General features: G+C 44.1%; 2 protein-coding genes across 2 annotated transcripts in view; both read right to left on the minus strand.

Moving 5' to 3' along the window:
- Positions 1-2,658: 2,658 nt before the first annotated feature.
- On the minus strand, positions 2,659-8,164 carry Timm8a (translocase of inner mitochondrial membrane 8A). The gene is made up of 2 exons (XM_059250380.1): positions 7,894-8,164; positions 2,659-3,688 (listed from the first exon to the last, which is right to left on the minus strand). Exons 1-2 carry the CDS (start codon positions 8,023-8,025, stop codon positions 3,527-3,529), a joined length of 294 nt encoding a protein of 97 aa, XP_059106363.1. The 5' UTR covers positions 8,026-8,164; the 3' UTR covers positions 2,659-3,526.
- A 723-nt stretch (positions 8,165-8,887) lies between these two features.
- The window catches only part of Btk (Bruton tyrosine kinase), a 45,231-nt gene continuing 39,985 nt past the window's right edge, over positions 8,888-14,133 (minus strand). The window contains exons 16-18 of the mRNA XM_059251099.1: positions 12,809-12,927; positions 11,766-11,923; positions 8,888-9,370 (exon numbers count right to left, since the gene is read on the minus strand). Coding sequence (XP_059107082.1) covers positions 9,299-9,370; positions 11,766-11,923; positions 12,809-12,927 — 349 coding nt within the window. The 3' untranslated portion in view covers positions 8,888-9,298. The remainder of the gene's footprint in view (positions 9,371-11,765; positions 11,924-12,808; positions 12,928-14,133) is intronic.

Genomic DNA, 14,133 nt, shown 5'->3' on the forward strand with positions numbered 1-14,133 from the left:
TCGTTCTAGTAACTCACTCTCTGAAGAACTCAGTGGCCTCTGAAAGTACCTTAACCCTACCCAGGGTCAGCTTCGTCAGTGACTTAATGACCTGCCCTCAGCTCCTACCTCTATTGCTGTTCTTTTTGTTTTGTCTTTTTGTTTTGTTCTTTTTGTTTTTGTTTTGTCTACATGTATGTCTATGAGTGCCTGGTGCCCACGAAGGCCAGAGGAGGGAGTTGGATCCTCCAGAACTGGAGTTACAAACAGTGTAAACCACCGTGTGGGTGTTGGGAACTGAACCCAGGGCCTCTTCAAGAGCAGCAAATGCTCTTAACCATTGAGCCATCTCTCCAGCCTGAAGGTCCCATCTCTTAAATTGCCCTTCCATTATCACTACACTGGGCCCAGTCTTCAATACATGAACCCACGGAATATATTCAAAAATATCTAAACCATATACTTGAGATGGATGAATCAGAATAATACCCACATGCCTACATAGATGAAAGACGTAGAATACAGGACATTCCTCCATCAGCCTTTGATTTGATTACGTGCCAATAAACACAAGCCTGAAGGAAGTTTTAAGAGAACTGTACCAGCGCATAATCTTTGAAATAACTGCTCCCTAGTCCAAGATTGTTTCAGTATTTTATCAGAAAAAGTTTGGTATTACAATTTTTGTTGTTTTTGTTTTGGTTAAAGAAAGGGCTATCAATTGTTTCCTTTGTCTCTTGTAAAAACTTTATATGGGTTGGCTTGCTACATTTTAGACTTCAAACTCCTTATAAAGATGCTTATTGTCCTCATTTTGAAGTCCTTGTTTCCCTTCTATCTATCTATGCTAATTAATATTAGTTCATAGACTCAGCAGTGGGGATTTCAGAGACAGGCAGGATGCTTGGGAAATCTTTAGGTCCTCTAAGACAATGTCTTAGACTCCGGTCAATATATGGGCAGACAAGGCAACAGCGGAGCTTCCAGGTAAGTACCTTCCACAGCAGAGCAGCTTGGCCTCTTACTACATATTAGGCTTCTAAGATTTCAGTTCAGATTTTCCTTTCATTTCAGTCCTGAGTTTTTAATGTAAACATATTGGAAATCAAGGTTTGGAATTGCAGGACTGACAGTACGCCTCTTTTAATCAAGGTGTGAAAACACATTCTTGAGATTGCCAAAACCCCAATGGTTGTAAATCACTGGAAGCAGGGGCATATGTTATACTATTTCTTCTCCATTATCTTGTACCTAATGGTGCTGAACACAGCAATGGTGCCAAAGCATAATGTCGGAACCTGACATACTCTTTGTTCTATTAGCTGATTATGTGATAACACTATAAAGTGAAAGCACTTTGTGCATACATACAATGAGACACAGTATTTTAAGAGTGAAGAATAATTCCAGGCATAGTGGTACATACATGGTTTTAATCCCAGCACTTGGGAGGCACAGGCAGGAGGATCTCTGAGTTTGAGACCAGCCTGGTCTAGCTAGTGAGCTCCAGGACAGCCGAGACAAAGAGAAACTCTGTCTCAAAACAAAACAAAAAAATAAAAATAAACTCTGCCATCTTTTACCTTGACACATATGAAAGATATGTGTGTCAGATACCTACCCTCAGTGTTTAAACTCGGCTCCACATGAAAATGGCATTGTTACTAGTACTACACCAAGCAGGAAGTTATGACATCACACACCTGCTTAAAAACCCCACTCAAATGGCTTTCCACTATGCCAGGTAAAAGCCAAAAGGTCTCACACTGTCCTCGATCTTGTCTCATGCTACTGGACTTTGTGTTTTATCTCATGGCATGTGGCTTCTACCCTGAGGCACTTGGATTGTTATCTCTGCCAAACAATTCTCCTTGGCACTAAAGCTTGGTCACTTGGTCCTCTCAAGTCTCAGCTATTTGTTAGAAAATAGCAAAGCTCCACAAACATCTCCTAACACCCTGATCGTACTTTTTCTTCAAGTTCTTTTTAGATGTAATTTTATGTGCATGAAGACGTGCACAAGTGCATGTGTATCATGTGTGCCTAGTGCCAGGAAAGCCAGATGGCCTTGGATGCCCTGGAACTAGTTAGGATGGCTATGAACTATCATCTGGATTAGAACTGAACCCAAGTCCTCTGCAACAAGTGCTCTCTAAACCACTGAGCAACGTCTCCAGTCCCGTGCTGTTTCTTAATGAAACTTACTACACTGAAACCTTTATGTCTCCCTTGGCTAGAACTAATCTCTTCAGCCTTCCGGCTGCTTCTATTGAATCCCTCTTACCAAACAGCGAGACTGGCTTGGAAAAGGCACTTTAGTTTGTTGACTTACATTTTCATCACAATTGCAAAAATTTCCCTGTGGTGCCCATGAGGAAATGCTAGAAGTAGGTAATTGCCCACATTCATGGATTTGTATTAAGCAGTTTTCCTTTAGGTCTACACTCCAGTCTATGAGTATTTAAAAACAAGAGGGGAATTCAATATAAGCTCTTCTATCAGAGACCTAAGTGTTAGCACAGAAGTTGTTTTTCCCTTCTCATCTCATCTGAAAGTACTTTCTTCTCCCAAAACGTCAGGGACCTCTAGGAGAGACTAACTACATTTCTGTCTTGAAATGCGCCCACATGAAATCTGAGTTGCAGATAAAAACCCAAAATAGAAAACCTCACTCACAAGTTGATCTTGCAGAGCTTTTATTTCAGTGACCGAAAGAAAGAATGCAGTAATGGAATTCATGACTGACATCAGGCATGCACCTCTACCTGAAACTGTTGTTAGTTTCTGACTGGCCTAAATCATTAGCATCTCTTTAGGCACATCTGTGAAGGTTTCGTATCCTGATATACAGAGTAGGTTAACTTCCTCCTGTGGCAGTCTGGTAGTACGAATTATGCTCATGAGCTAGATTCTTTTATAACTAACTAAAGCCCTCTAGATTCTCAGGCTGCCCGTTCTACTTTGAGACCATATTTTCAATTTGATATTTAAGTAAATCACAGTATAGGGGAGAAAGACAACCTAAAAGGCTGGATTATATGAACACCCATAGAATTTTTTCAGCTCTGATAGTCGAACTTATAAAGATAAGAAAGCTCATGGTTAAACAGTGCCAGGTTATTTCCCCACTGTTACTCTTTCTCACACAAAGATCTCCCTAAAAAATCAGAAATGAATCCATACAAATAGAGATTTACCCTATGTGGTCCCACTATCAAATTATAGAAAGCACTTCCACTATCAAAATTATATAAAGCAGTTAAGGGACCTTGAGAAAGCATAGTCCCATATACAGTAATATGCATCTCATAATTTCATTTATCTGTCAATTATTTTCACATGATTAGCTTTAAAAACACAACCAAATACATATGACTCTCAACTCCCATACATAAAAATTGGTCTTTGTTCGTTCTCAGGTGACAAGACGTCCCAAGATGATAAAGAAAATTGGGAGCCAATCCCCCCGCCCCAAGCCATTTCTTCAACCATCCCATCAACAGCTCTTCATTTCTTGAACTACTTTTCCAAAGAGGTAATGCTGAGATCAGTCAGAAAGGCTCTCTGAGAAGACTGGTTTGGACTTCTGGGTCTGTTCCAGTCGATTTAAGATGAATTGGCTTGTGTCAATGAAGCGCTCAACACAGTTCACAAAACAGGCCTCAGCCCGACTGTCCAACTTTGGCCCAGGCTTATCCATGCACTTCTCCTGTTCAGAATAAGACACAGAATCACAAAGGGAACTTGCAAACAAAAGCCTTTTGCTTATAGAAGTAATTTCACCTAAACCATCTGATTTGCTAATACATTTGGACCTGTGTTTTCTCTTACCTAGAACACCTAGACTTAAAATTGCATAGCATGTGTGTATCTATACATATGTGATGTAACTAGAAGACTGAGGAGAGAAAGAGATTGTAAGGGAGGCAAGAAATCCACGTTAAGAACACATATGCCATAATGAAGCCCCTGCCTTTTTACTAAAAAATTAATATAAAAATTTTCACATTTAGCATCTTACCAATTGTCAAACAATTGGACACAGGTTTACATTACATTTTGCAACAAGTCAATGGAAAACACCATTATCAATCCTCATTTTTACCAGTGGAAACTCTGGCAGAGTATGCTCAAAGTCAATGGGCCAGAAAATGGCACACCTTGGATATAACAGAGTGAGAAAAGAGGCAAAAAAAAAATAACCTTTTTCAGGCGGTGGTGGTGGCCACACACCTTATCTCAGCACCTGGGAGGCAGAGGGATCTGAGTTTGAGGCCGGCCATGGAGAAACTGTTCGGAAAAACAAAACTGCTGTGGGATGGTCTGTATGTCAAATGTGTTGTTGATTGGTCAATAAATAAATCATTGATTGGTCAGTGGCCAGGCAGGAAGTATAGGCGGGACTAACAGAGAGGAGAATTGAGAGAACAGGAAGCTGGGTGAAGGAGACACTGCCAGCCACCATCAGGACAAGGAAGGTGTAAAGTACCGGTAAGCCACAAGCCACGTGGCAAGGTATAGATGAATAGAAATGGATTAATTTAAGCTGTAAGAACAGTTAGCAAGAAGCCTGCCACGGCCATACAGTTTGTAAGCAATATAAGTCTCTGTGTTTACTTGGTTGGGTCTGAGAGGCTGTGGGACTGGCGGGTGAGAGAGATTTGCCCTGACCGTGGGCCAGGCAGGAAAACTCTAGCAACAAATGGCGCCCAACGTGGGGCAAGAGTTTCCACCTAAAACCTGAGTAAAAAGATTCTAAACCGGAGCTAAAAACAGGTCCTAGTTGTCTCTTTCAAGATAGCGGCAGCCTGCATGTTTGAGCTACTATGGCGGGTCCCTGGTGTGCATGCTCGACATGCAGTAAGGCGGGAATGAGGCCTCTGCAAGTGGCACATTAAGCTATGTGGTGGATTTAGCCTTTGCTAGTACAAAAAAAAAAGAGGTTTCTGGGCTACATGCTGCTTTGATAGAAGCATAGACCCACTATTTCTGAATGTTGATGGCTCCCAGAGCTGTCGGAAAACGTACTACGGCCATGTTGGGAAGCTGAAATGGGCGGAGCCAGCAGCCTTAGCGCCAGTGCCATTTCAGGCTTAGGAGGCTGCAATTTAAAGCAATAGGCTCAAGCTAATATAAAAAAATAAGCCACGTAAAGATGGCTACCACACAGAGAATTTGGATTATGTTCTCTTTGATATTCGTAACTGAAAAAAAACATTTGATTACAAAAGCTGTTGAGTTATGCCAAAATGTATATTTTAAAGGTACCTTGACTTCAAAGTTTGGATATAAGGATATGTTGCTTTGGAAAAGAGTCTCTTTTGTTTCCACAGAAAGCCAGAGGCTATGGATTTGTTCCAGATTAAGATACATCCAGTTTGACCAGCCAAGACCCCCTGAAAGGTCTCAGATGACCCCATGGCTGAGATGATCCAACATCCAGAATGGTTTGAAGGCAACTGGCTCAGACGATACACTCTCATGGACTATTCCATAATCCTAAAAATTTTCTTTGTATCCCCATAAGATACAGCGCCCCCCTCCAGCAGGAAGTAATAAGAGAAACTACGCCCAAATTCCCAAATATACCAAGCTGACTTTGGAGATGTGTAAAGGTTAAAACCTTCCTTTTTAAGAAAAGAAAAGGGGAAGTGCTGTGGGATGGTCTGTATGTCAAATGTGTTGTTGATTGGTCAATAAATAAATCACTGATTGGTCAGTGGCCAAGCAGGAAGTATAGGCGGGACTAACAGAGAGGAGAATTGAGAGAACAGGAAGCTGGGTGAAGGAGACACTGTCAGCCGCCATCAGGACAAGGAAGATGTAAAGTACCGGTAAGCCACAAGCCACGTGGCAAGGTATAGATGAATAGAAATGGATTAATTTAAGCTGTAAGAACAGTTAGCAAGAAGCCTGCCACGGCCATACAGTTTGTAAGCAATATAAGTCTCTGTGTTTACTTGGTTGGGTCTGAGAGGCTGTGGGACTGGCGGGTGAGAGAGATTTGCCCTGACCGTGGGCCAGGCAGGAAAACTCTAGCAACACAAAACAACTAGTTAGGTACTCTAAAACCAATCAACAAAGAAAATCTATGAAGCGACATTCTTTAAGTCCATTTCTCTAAGACAGAGTAGTTTGTCTTGTGAGACAGGGTCTCACTATGTAGTCCTAGGTGGCTGGAACTCTCTGTGCTGGCCAGGAACTTCAGATCCTTTTGTCTTTGCTTCCCAAGTTCTGGGACTGTACCATCCTACCCAACACATACCAAAGGTTCTTGTATCCCCTCAGGAGGAGCGGGAAACTGGAGTTCTCAGATTTAAAAAACACACTGACAATTTCATACATGTATATATATGAAATGCATGTATATGATACAATTTGATCACATTACCCTCTCAATCCCCTCTACTTCCCAACAAGTCCTCTCCCTAGTGTACGTCCTTTCTTTATGATCCACTGAGTTTTGGGTTGCTTGCATGAGCATACAAGGTTCTTCTATGGGAGCACGAGAAACTTCAGTTGGCTGTACCACTGAAAGAAAATGAATTCTTCCTCTCCTAGTTCATTATTCTTAAAGCAGTCATTAACCACACTACTTCCCACCCAAACATGATCAATCAGAGACTTTTTTAAAAAAGAAAAAGAAGTTGGGCACAGTGGCACATGCCTTTGATCCCAGCACTCTAGAGGCAGAGGCAGGAGGATCTCTGTGACTGGGACAGAAAAGGCTGTCACACAGAGAAACAATGTCTCAAACACACACATACACAAAAAAAAAAGAAAGAAAAGAAAAAAAAAGAATATCATATTTTGGTGGTGAATACCTTTAATCCCACCAATCAGAAGGCAGAGGCAGGAAAAAGATCTCTATAAATTCAGGCCAGCCAGGAGTAAATAGCAAAGCCCTATCTCAAAAGAAACATTTTTTTTTAAAAAAAAAAAAAAAAGAATCATAAAAAGCTGGAGGAGGCAGGAAAACCATTTTCAAGGTCACTTTCGGCTATTCTCAGCTATCCATTCAGTATGAGACTAGCTTGGAATACAGGAAAACTTGTCTCAAAAACAAACAAACAAAGAATTGAAGCCCTCTGATCCAAGGCAAGCCAGAATTAATCCAAGCATTTCTAAAGAGCACAGTCCAACAATCCATAAGTTTACAGGAAAAGGACCAAGGAAATCAATGTCTGTATTATAGTTAGAAACCTTTGTAATAAATTTCGTTCATGATTCTCTGCTTTATACACAAGACTTAGAGTCTCTCTAATTCCAACGAATAATATCCCTGGCCTCTAAATTCTTTAAGTTTTTATGTCACAGGAGGGCAGTGTGCTTGTCCTTGGCAACCAGAACACTTTGATCTCAGCTACAAACAAACGCCTTCTGCCCCTCTGCCAAAGTCCCCTCACTGAGCCGACTCAATTTCTCAACCTTCAGACCTTAATGTCTTGGTATTACACAACAACTCACCGTGATGGCAAATAAATGTGTATGTTGGGAGAGATTATGCCACTTTTATACTTAATGAGTTAGAGCCGCTCATCAGGAGGGGTTATAACTGGGTAATCTAGGTAAATCCCTAGGAGTCCAGAAATAAATCATGGGCTCTCTGGGATTCGGGCACCCTAAAATTCCAGGACTGGGGCTTCTGATCAGTCTTAAAGGCCAGCACTACAGCTTCAACCTCAGGTGCCTCCGAGTGCTGGGTGGGACAGAGGTGTGAGCCTGTGACTCCCAACCCTCTCTCTGCACCTACGGTCTTCCAGAGAAGTTCAGACTCGGCCTAAGGAATCTGAGAACCCGGAGTGCAGTCAAGACCACCCACACTGAAGTTCCCGACATCCTAGCAAGTCCCATGGGGGCAAGGGCACTGGGAAAGTAGGCATAGCACCCAGATCCAAGCCCAGGGAGCCTCACCCAGCAAAGTTCCGTCATCTGGTGCACCAGCTGCTGGAAGCGCTGCTTCTGCGTCTCCACCTCGATGAAATGCTGCAACTGCGGGTCCACGGCGCCCAAACCCGCGCCCGAAGACGACGAGGAGGAATCCATCCTGGCGCGACCACGCGGGCCAAGGCGAGCACAGAACCGACTTGCCGACCTTCACGTGTCTGGGTGACGGAACCGGAACCACAACCTCCCTCCTCCACCCCCCAGCGCGCGCCACCCCGCCCCGCCTTGGGGACCGCCCTGTGAGCTCACTGCGTCGGCGCGGGACAGGCGACCCGGCCGGCTCTGCCTGCTCCCCGCAGGCGACCGCGCTCCGCTGTCTCCGCGGGGGTGGGGGTGGGGAAGATCCGCTCCCCGCCGCACCCCAGCCGTAGCGCCCGGCCGTGGCCTGGAGCGCCGCGGCGCCGTGGGAGCGGAGATTCAAAAAGAAAAGACTAGTAGAAAGGAAAAGAGGAAGTTACTTCACACCACGTGGTCCAGTGAAGGGCCGGCCCTGCAACTCCGCCCTGCCCACTTCCAAATTGGCCCGCGCTTTCTCAGCCTTGGCTTTGCCCCCAGCCAGAACTCTTCTGCGAATGAACTGGCTACCCTGGACCCCTGGGTCCAGTTCTTTGATGGGGTTTTCCTCTTGATGTAGAGAAATGAGGATCTGGCTGAGTTTGTCCCTAACTAAGATCCATTCAAATGATACTGTGTGTCTACTGTGTGTCTACTGTGTGTCAAGCACGGTGGAAGGCTTGTGAATTCCTCTACAATTAACAGGCAGGCTTTAACAGAAGAAAGAGGGGGTGAAACGTGGATTCTGTCGAGTTCTAGATTAGGAATACGCCAAGCTAATAACACACGGTGTTCTGCAATTCTCAAATAGATTAGGAATATGCCAAACTAATAACACACGGTTTTCTGCAATTCTCAAACGGGGAGCTTCAGGGCGGCTGTGTGATGAATTAAAATAGGAGATAACTTCACTCTTTCCAATAATTTTATTTTATCAAAACAATCCATCCCTCCCATTTTAATGGCACCATTCCAGTCTGTCCTGCCCCCAAACTCTTAACACTTACCCAACAAGCTGTTAGACATCTAGTGGAGCTATTTTCATCATTCCCTCCCCCAAAATGTTCCCATCCCAAATTCAGTCTGTTAGGAGTCTTGAAGTTACGGGCAATACCAGGCACAGAAATTCCTCGGCCTTTTCTCAGAAGCATTATGCCGGGGACTGAAAGAAGAAAGGCATTCCTCGATATACAGGGGCCTTTATGTATTCAGTAGGAGCATGGAAGGCTACAGAGCCCGTGAGCCTGGGAGCCCTCAGAAAAAGTGGAATTAGGACTTGTAGGAGAGAGGAGTAGATCCACGAAGCTTATCAGCCAGTTCAGGATTCTTCATCCATGACATCTAGAATGTTACTCAAGAGAATTTTGAAACTAGGACGTTCATCTGCTTTCTAAAACCAAAGAAAACAGACAAGTGTTACAGTGTAGAATCCAGAATCCACAAGGAAGCCAGTAATAAATTACAAAGTATTAGGCTTATTAAGTATGTACTAAAAACCTAGCCACATATCTTCTTGATAACACACAAAGAAGAAAAATGAAAAAGCAGGTCTCCATAAAGTCCTTGTGTGCTTTTCATCTTTAGCAACTCAAGTTATTTTTTTTATAATTTATTTTCATTTTATGTGCATTGGTGATTTGCCTGCATGTATGTCTGTGTGAGGGTGTCGGATCCTTGGAAGTGGAGTTACAAACAGTTTTGAGCTGCTGTATGGGTGCTGAGAATTGAACCTTGGTCCTCTGAAAGAACAGACAGTGCTCTTAACCACTGAGCCATCTCTCCAGCCCATAATGCTAGTGACTTTTGTCATATCTCTTTCCAGAAATCAGGCAAGGACTTCCTATCCCCACTTCCACCTGGCTGTTATACAAATGTTTTTTAGGTTTACTCTTTTTTATCTGTTTGTTCTCTGTGCAGCCCTGGCTGTCTTGGAACTTGCTGTAGACCAGGCTGGTCTCAAACTCACAGAGATCCACCTGCCTCTGCCTCCCAAGTGCTGGAATTAAAGGCATGTGCCACCACACCTAGTTGAGATATGGTCTTTTTGAAAAGAAAATTTTAGTTTTTTGTTGTTTGTTTTGAGATAAGATGTCACTCTATATCTCAGGCTGCCCAGGAAGGCAATATGTAGCCCAGGCTAGCCTGAAACTCATGGCAAAACCTCCGACCTCAGATTCCTGAGTGTTGGGACTACATAGGCCTAGTTGCCCTGACGTATTTGATAATTCAGGAAGGATTCATGACAGAATAGCCTCAATCTGTCAGAACCAAAGGATCATCAATTTCTTAGTATTCAAATCAGTGGTTTTCAAAACTAGACAAGTATCAGAAGTTTCGGGAAACATGAAAGGATTTCTGAGTTCCATAGCAGATGTACCTTTCCAGAATCTCTCGAAAAGAAGCCCAGTAATTTATATTTTTGAAAATGCTGCCAGGCAGCGGTGGTGCACACCTTTAATCCCAGCACTCGGGAGGCAGAGCCAGGTGGATCTCTGTGAGTTCGAGGACAGCCTGGTCTACAGAGTGAGTTCCAGGAAAGGCACCAAAGCTACACAGAGAAACCCTGTCTTGGAAAAAAAAAAGAATAAGAAGAAAATGCCTTAGGAGGCTGGACAGGGTAGCACATGCCTTTAATTATGACACTTGGGAGGAAGAGAGTGAGTTCCAGGACAGCCAGGAATATGTAGAGAGACTCCATCTCAAAATAATAATAAAACAATAACATCCTTAGGAGTAGGGCATATTAGTGCATGCCTGTGACTTCAGCACTTGGCTGGTGGAGGCAGGAGAACCAGAAGTTCAAAGTCAACCTTGGCTACATAATGAGTTTGAGGCCAGCCTGACAATTTGAAGCCCTGTGTCGAACAAACCCTGCACCACACACCTGGCTTATGAGGTGTGTGAATGAAAGCAAGGCTTCACTTACGCCAGGTAAACACTCTACCAATTGAGCCCCACTCCCCAGCCCCGGCAACGCATTTTTAGAACAGTGAAACAAGATCTTTATTTCTAAAATACTACAACTGTACCCCCTTAAATCTACAATATATCACATTTTTAAGTAGGCTAGAAAGTTGACACAGGTATTTAGAGCACTGGCTGCTCTTCCTGTGGACCCAGGTTTGATTCCCAGCACCTACATGGTGGCTCACAACTGTCCATAACTCCAGTTCCAGGGGACCTGATGCCTTCTTCTGCCTTCTACGGGCAGCAGGTATGAATGTGGTGCATAGATATACATACAAGCAAAATACCCATACACGAAAAACAATCAAATAATTTAAAAATATTTTAGAATCAAAACCTCAAAACCAAAGCAGACAAACAAAAACTACTTTAGGTCCCTTCTAAGCGACAGGGTTTTTAAAGTCTCATTTAGACCCTCAACCAGAAAAGGATGGCAGCTAGTTAAGTGGAAGGAGCGTCCCAGATAATGATTACAGACTTGGCAATGCCCGTTGTCTTACCTGCGTGCCTTTGGTAGATGGTACGGTCCCACAACCCAACCACCACCACCACCCCACCAACCCACCACCCCACCCCCACAACTCTTAAAGCTGATATGGGTACTAGGGTCTGCTCTGCTAATGATACTCTAGTGAAGAGTAGGGTGGGCGTGGAAAAGCCATCAGAGGATTCGGATTCAGGCCAGAGTAAGAAAGCACGTGCAGCTGCAAGCCTGGGCCCCGCTGACAAGTGACCATGGAGAGAGGGGACTGGCCAGCTCAATGAGAAAGTAAGGAAATTCCAGGGAACAGTTTGAGAGCGAACACTGCAACACTCACCTCATGCCAGCAGCTGTACATGATGGTATACACCCTCTCTGATGCCAGATGAGGCCTGTAGAGACGTAAGCCTTGAGCAATGTGTTCTGCTGTCTCACTGTTAGTAAATCTCTCATATGGCATCTTCCCCAGGGAGTAAATTTCCCACATTAAAACCCCTAGAAGATAAAAAAAAGAGAAGTGTATTCAGTCTTTTTTGGAATACTTGGGGCCTAATCCTTCCGGATGAACCGTAAAGATTAGAAGAAGCTGATTTCTCCCCCTGTGGATTTTGCATTTTGTTCAGACAAGGGCCGTGGTCCTGGCGTCACTGATGGTTATCAGAGCTGCACTATGCTAGACCATTAGTTCCCCTAGAAGAGCCGCTGTGTCTTGTTTGTCTCGGTAGCTTTGGGGTCTGGCAGAATGCCTAGTACATAATCAGTATTCAGAAGCCATTGAATACTGAATGGTTTGTTTCCCAGGATATAGTGTAAGTTCTAAGAAAACACAGATTATGTCCAGTTTGCGCTGGTTGTCCTCAGAACCCCCTATGGTTCCTGACACATAACAAGCACCCCAAGGATCAGATGAATGATAATGGGAATGCAAATTTGAACTGTCCTGTTATGTTCTTCTCTGAGCTGTATAATCTATAATCTCTCTTCTCCTCACCAGTGTGTGTGTGTGTGTGTGTGTGTGTGTGTGTGTGTGTGTGTGCTCATCTACACCACAGCATACAGTGGAGGTCAGATAACAATCATGAGTGTTGATCTACACCTTCCACCTTGTTAGAGACAGGGGGCTCCCTTACTGTTTACTGTTTTTCTGGTAGATTCTACAGGCTCTCTGGCCCTTGAGTTACTTGTGATTCTCCAGCCTCTGCCTCCTGTCTGCTGGTTGGAGCACAGTGGGTTGCAGATTACAGCTGTATTCACTACCGCTTCCAGCTTTTATGTGGTTCTGGGGATCTGAACTCGAGTTGTAAGGCTTGCATGAGAAGCGGTTTGGCTTACCCGCGGAGCCATCTCCGCGCCCTAACCTGTATGTTCGCATCTACTTACCAAAAGCCCAAATGTCAGATTTGCTGCTGAACTTGCTGTACATAAGCACTTCTGGTGGAGACCATCGGACCGGGAATTTGGAGCCTACCGAGCTGGTGTACTCATCATCCAGGACATACCTGCAAGGGATTCAGGACTCGTTGCCCTTAAGATCTAGACAGCTTGATACGTGCGTGAGTCTTCCCAGCGCACCCATGAGGGAGGGCTGCACAAATACACATTTCCTTACATGCTTTCTCAAAAGTCTCTGCGGGCCAGCCAATGCAGTCTACAAATTGTTACTTGTAACAAAACTTCCGTTTTAATTTCTTTTTCTTTAGAAAAATATTCATTTGTCCTCTGTGTGGATGAGCCCAGAGCCTTGCCTATACCAGGCTAGTACCCTACTAGTGATATTCACTTCTGGCCCTTTTTTGTACTTTTTTTTTTTTTTAATGAATGAGACAATGTCTCACTAAATTACCCAAGCTGGCCATGAACTTTTTTTTTTTGAGACAGATTTCTCTGTGTGCCCTGGCTGTCTTGGAATTCACGCTGTAGACCATGAACTCACAGAGCTCCATCTGCCTCTGCCTCCCGAGAGCTGGGATTAAAGGCATGCACCACCACCACCACTGCCTAGTTAATTGTGAGCCATAGGTGGGAATCTGGGTTTGAACCCAGGTCCTCTAGAAGAGCAGTGATCTTAACCACTGAACCACCTCTCCAGCCCCTTGAACTTTCAATCACGACACTACTCGATCCTCCAGAGTAGCTGGGATTACAGGCCTGCACCATCAGGCTCTGCTTCCATCCTGACTTCTGATTTAGCTTTCCTGATCCACAGTATGATTACAGTCAAAATAAACAGAAAAAAAAAACCTAATAAGGGCTTCTTTCCTCTTCTCTACTCCACTTTTTCTTTCTCTGCATTTCTTCTTCTCCTTTTCTTTCATTCTGCAGTAGCCAATAAGGGTTAGACCAAGAAAGGAGTAATGGAAGAAAGTCAGCAGGTTTAATAGCAAGCTAAGATATTGGGGAAACAGGAGAAGGATGACGAGGAAAGGAGAAGAGGGATACAACAGCGAAGGAAAGGATGAACGGGGGTCGCGGTGCATGCCTGGAGTCGCAGGACTCCAGAGGTGGAGTCTGGTGGGGGCACAAAGGTCCTTGCACCCACAGATTACTACGGGAAACAGGAATGTTAAACACGCAGGGGCCTCTTCTCACCCGAGGAGATAAAATACCCGTTTTTCTGTCCAGAAGGCTGGGAGTGGATTTTGTTAACAAACTGGTGACTTTGTTGCTATCTGTGGAGGCAGACCTCACCCACCTTTTGCTATAGA

This window comes from Peromyscus eremicus, chromosome X (assembly GCF_949786415.1).
Source record: "Peromyscus eremicus chromosome X, PerEre_H2_v1, whole genome shotgun sequence".
In the NCBI taxonomy this organism is placed as follows: Eukaryota; Metazoa; Chordata; class Mammalia; order Rodentia; family Cricetidae; genus Peromyscus; species Peromyscus eremicus.

Bases quoted from the DNA above. Each gene is read 5' to 3' on its own strand.
- Timm8a (XM_059250380.1), bottom strand. From the start codon at position 8,025: ATGGATTCCTCCTCGTCGTCTTCGGGCGCGGGTTTGGGCGCCGTGGAC. The intron at 3,689-7,893 runs GTGAGGCTCCCT...TATTCTGAACAG, and splicing joins AGATGACGGAACTTTGCTGG to GAGAAGTGCATGGATAAGCC.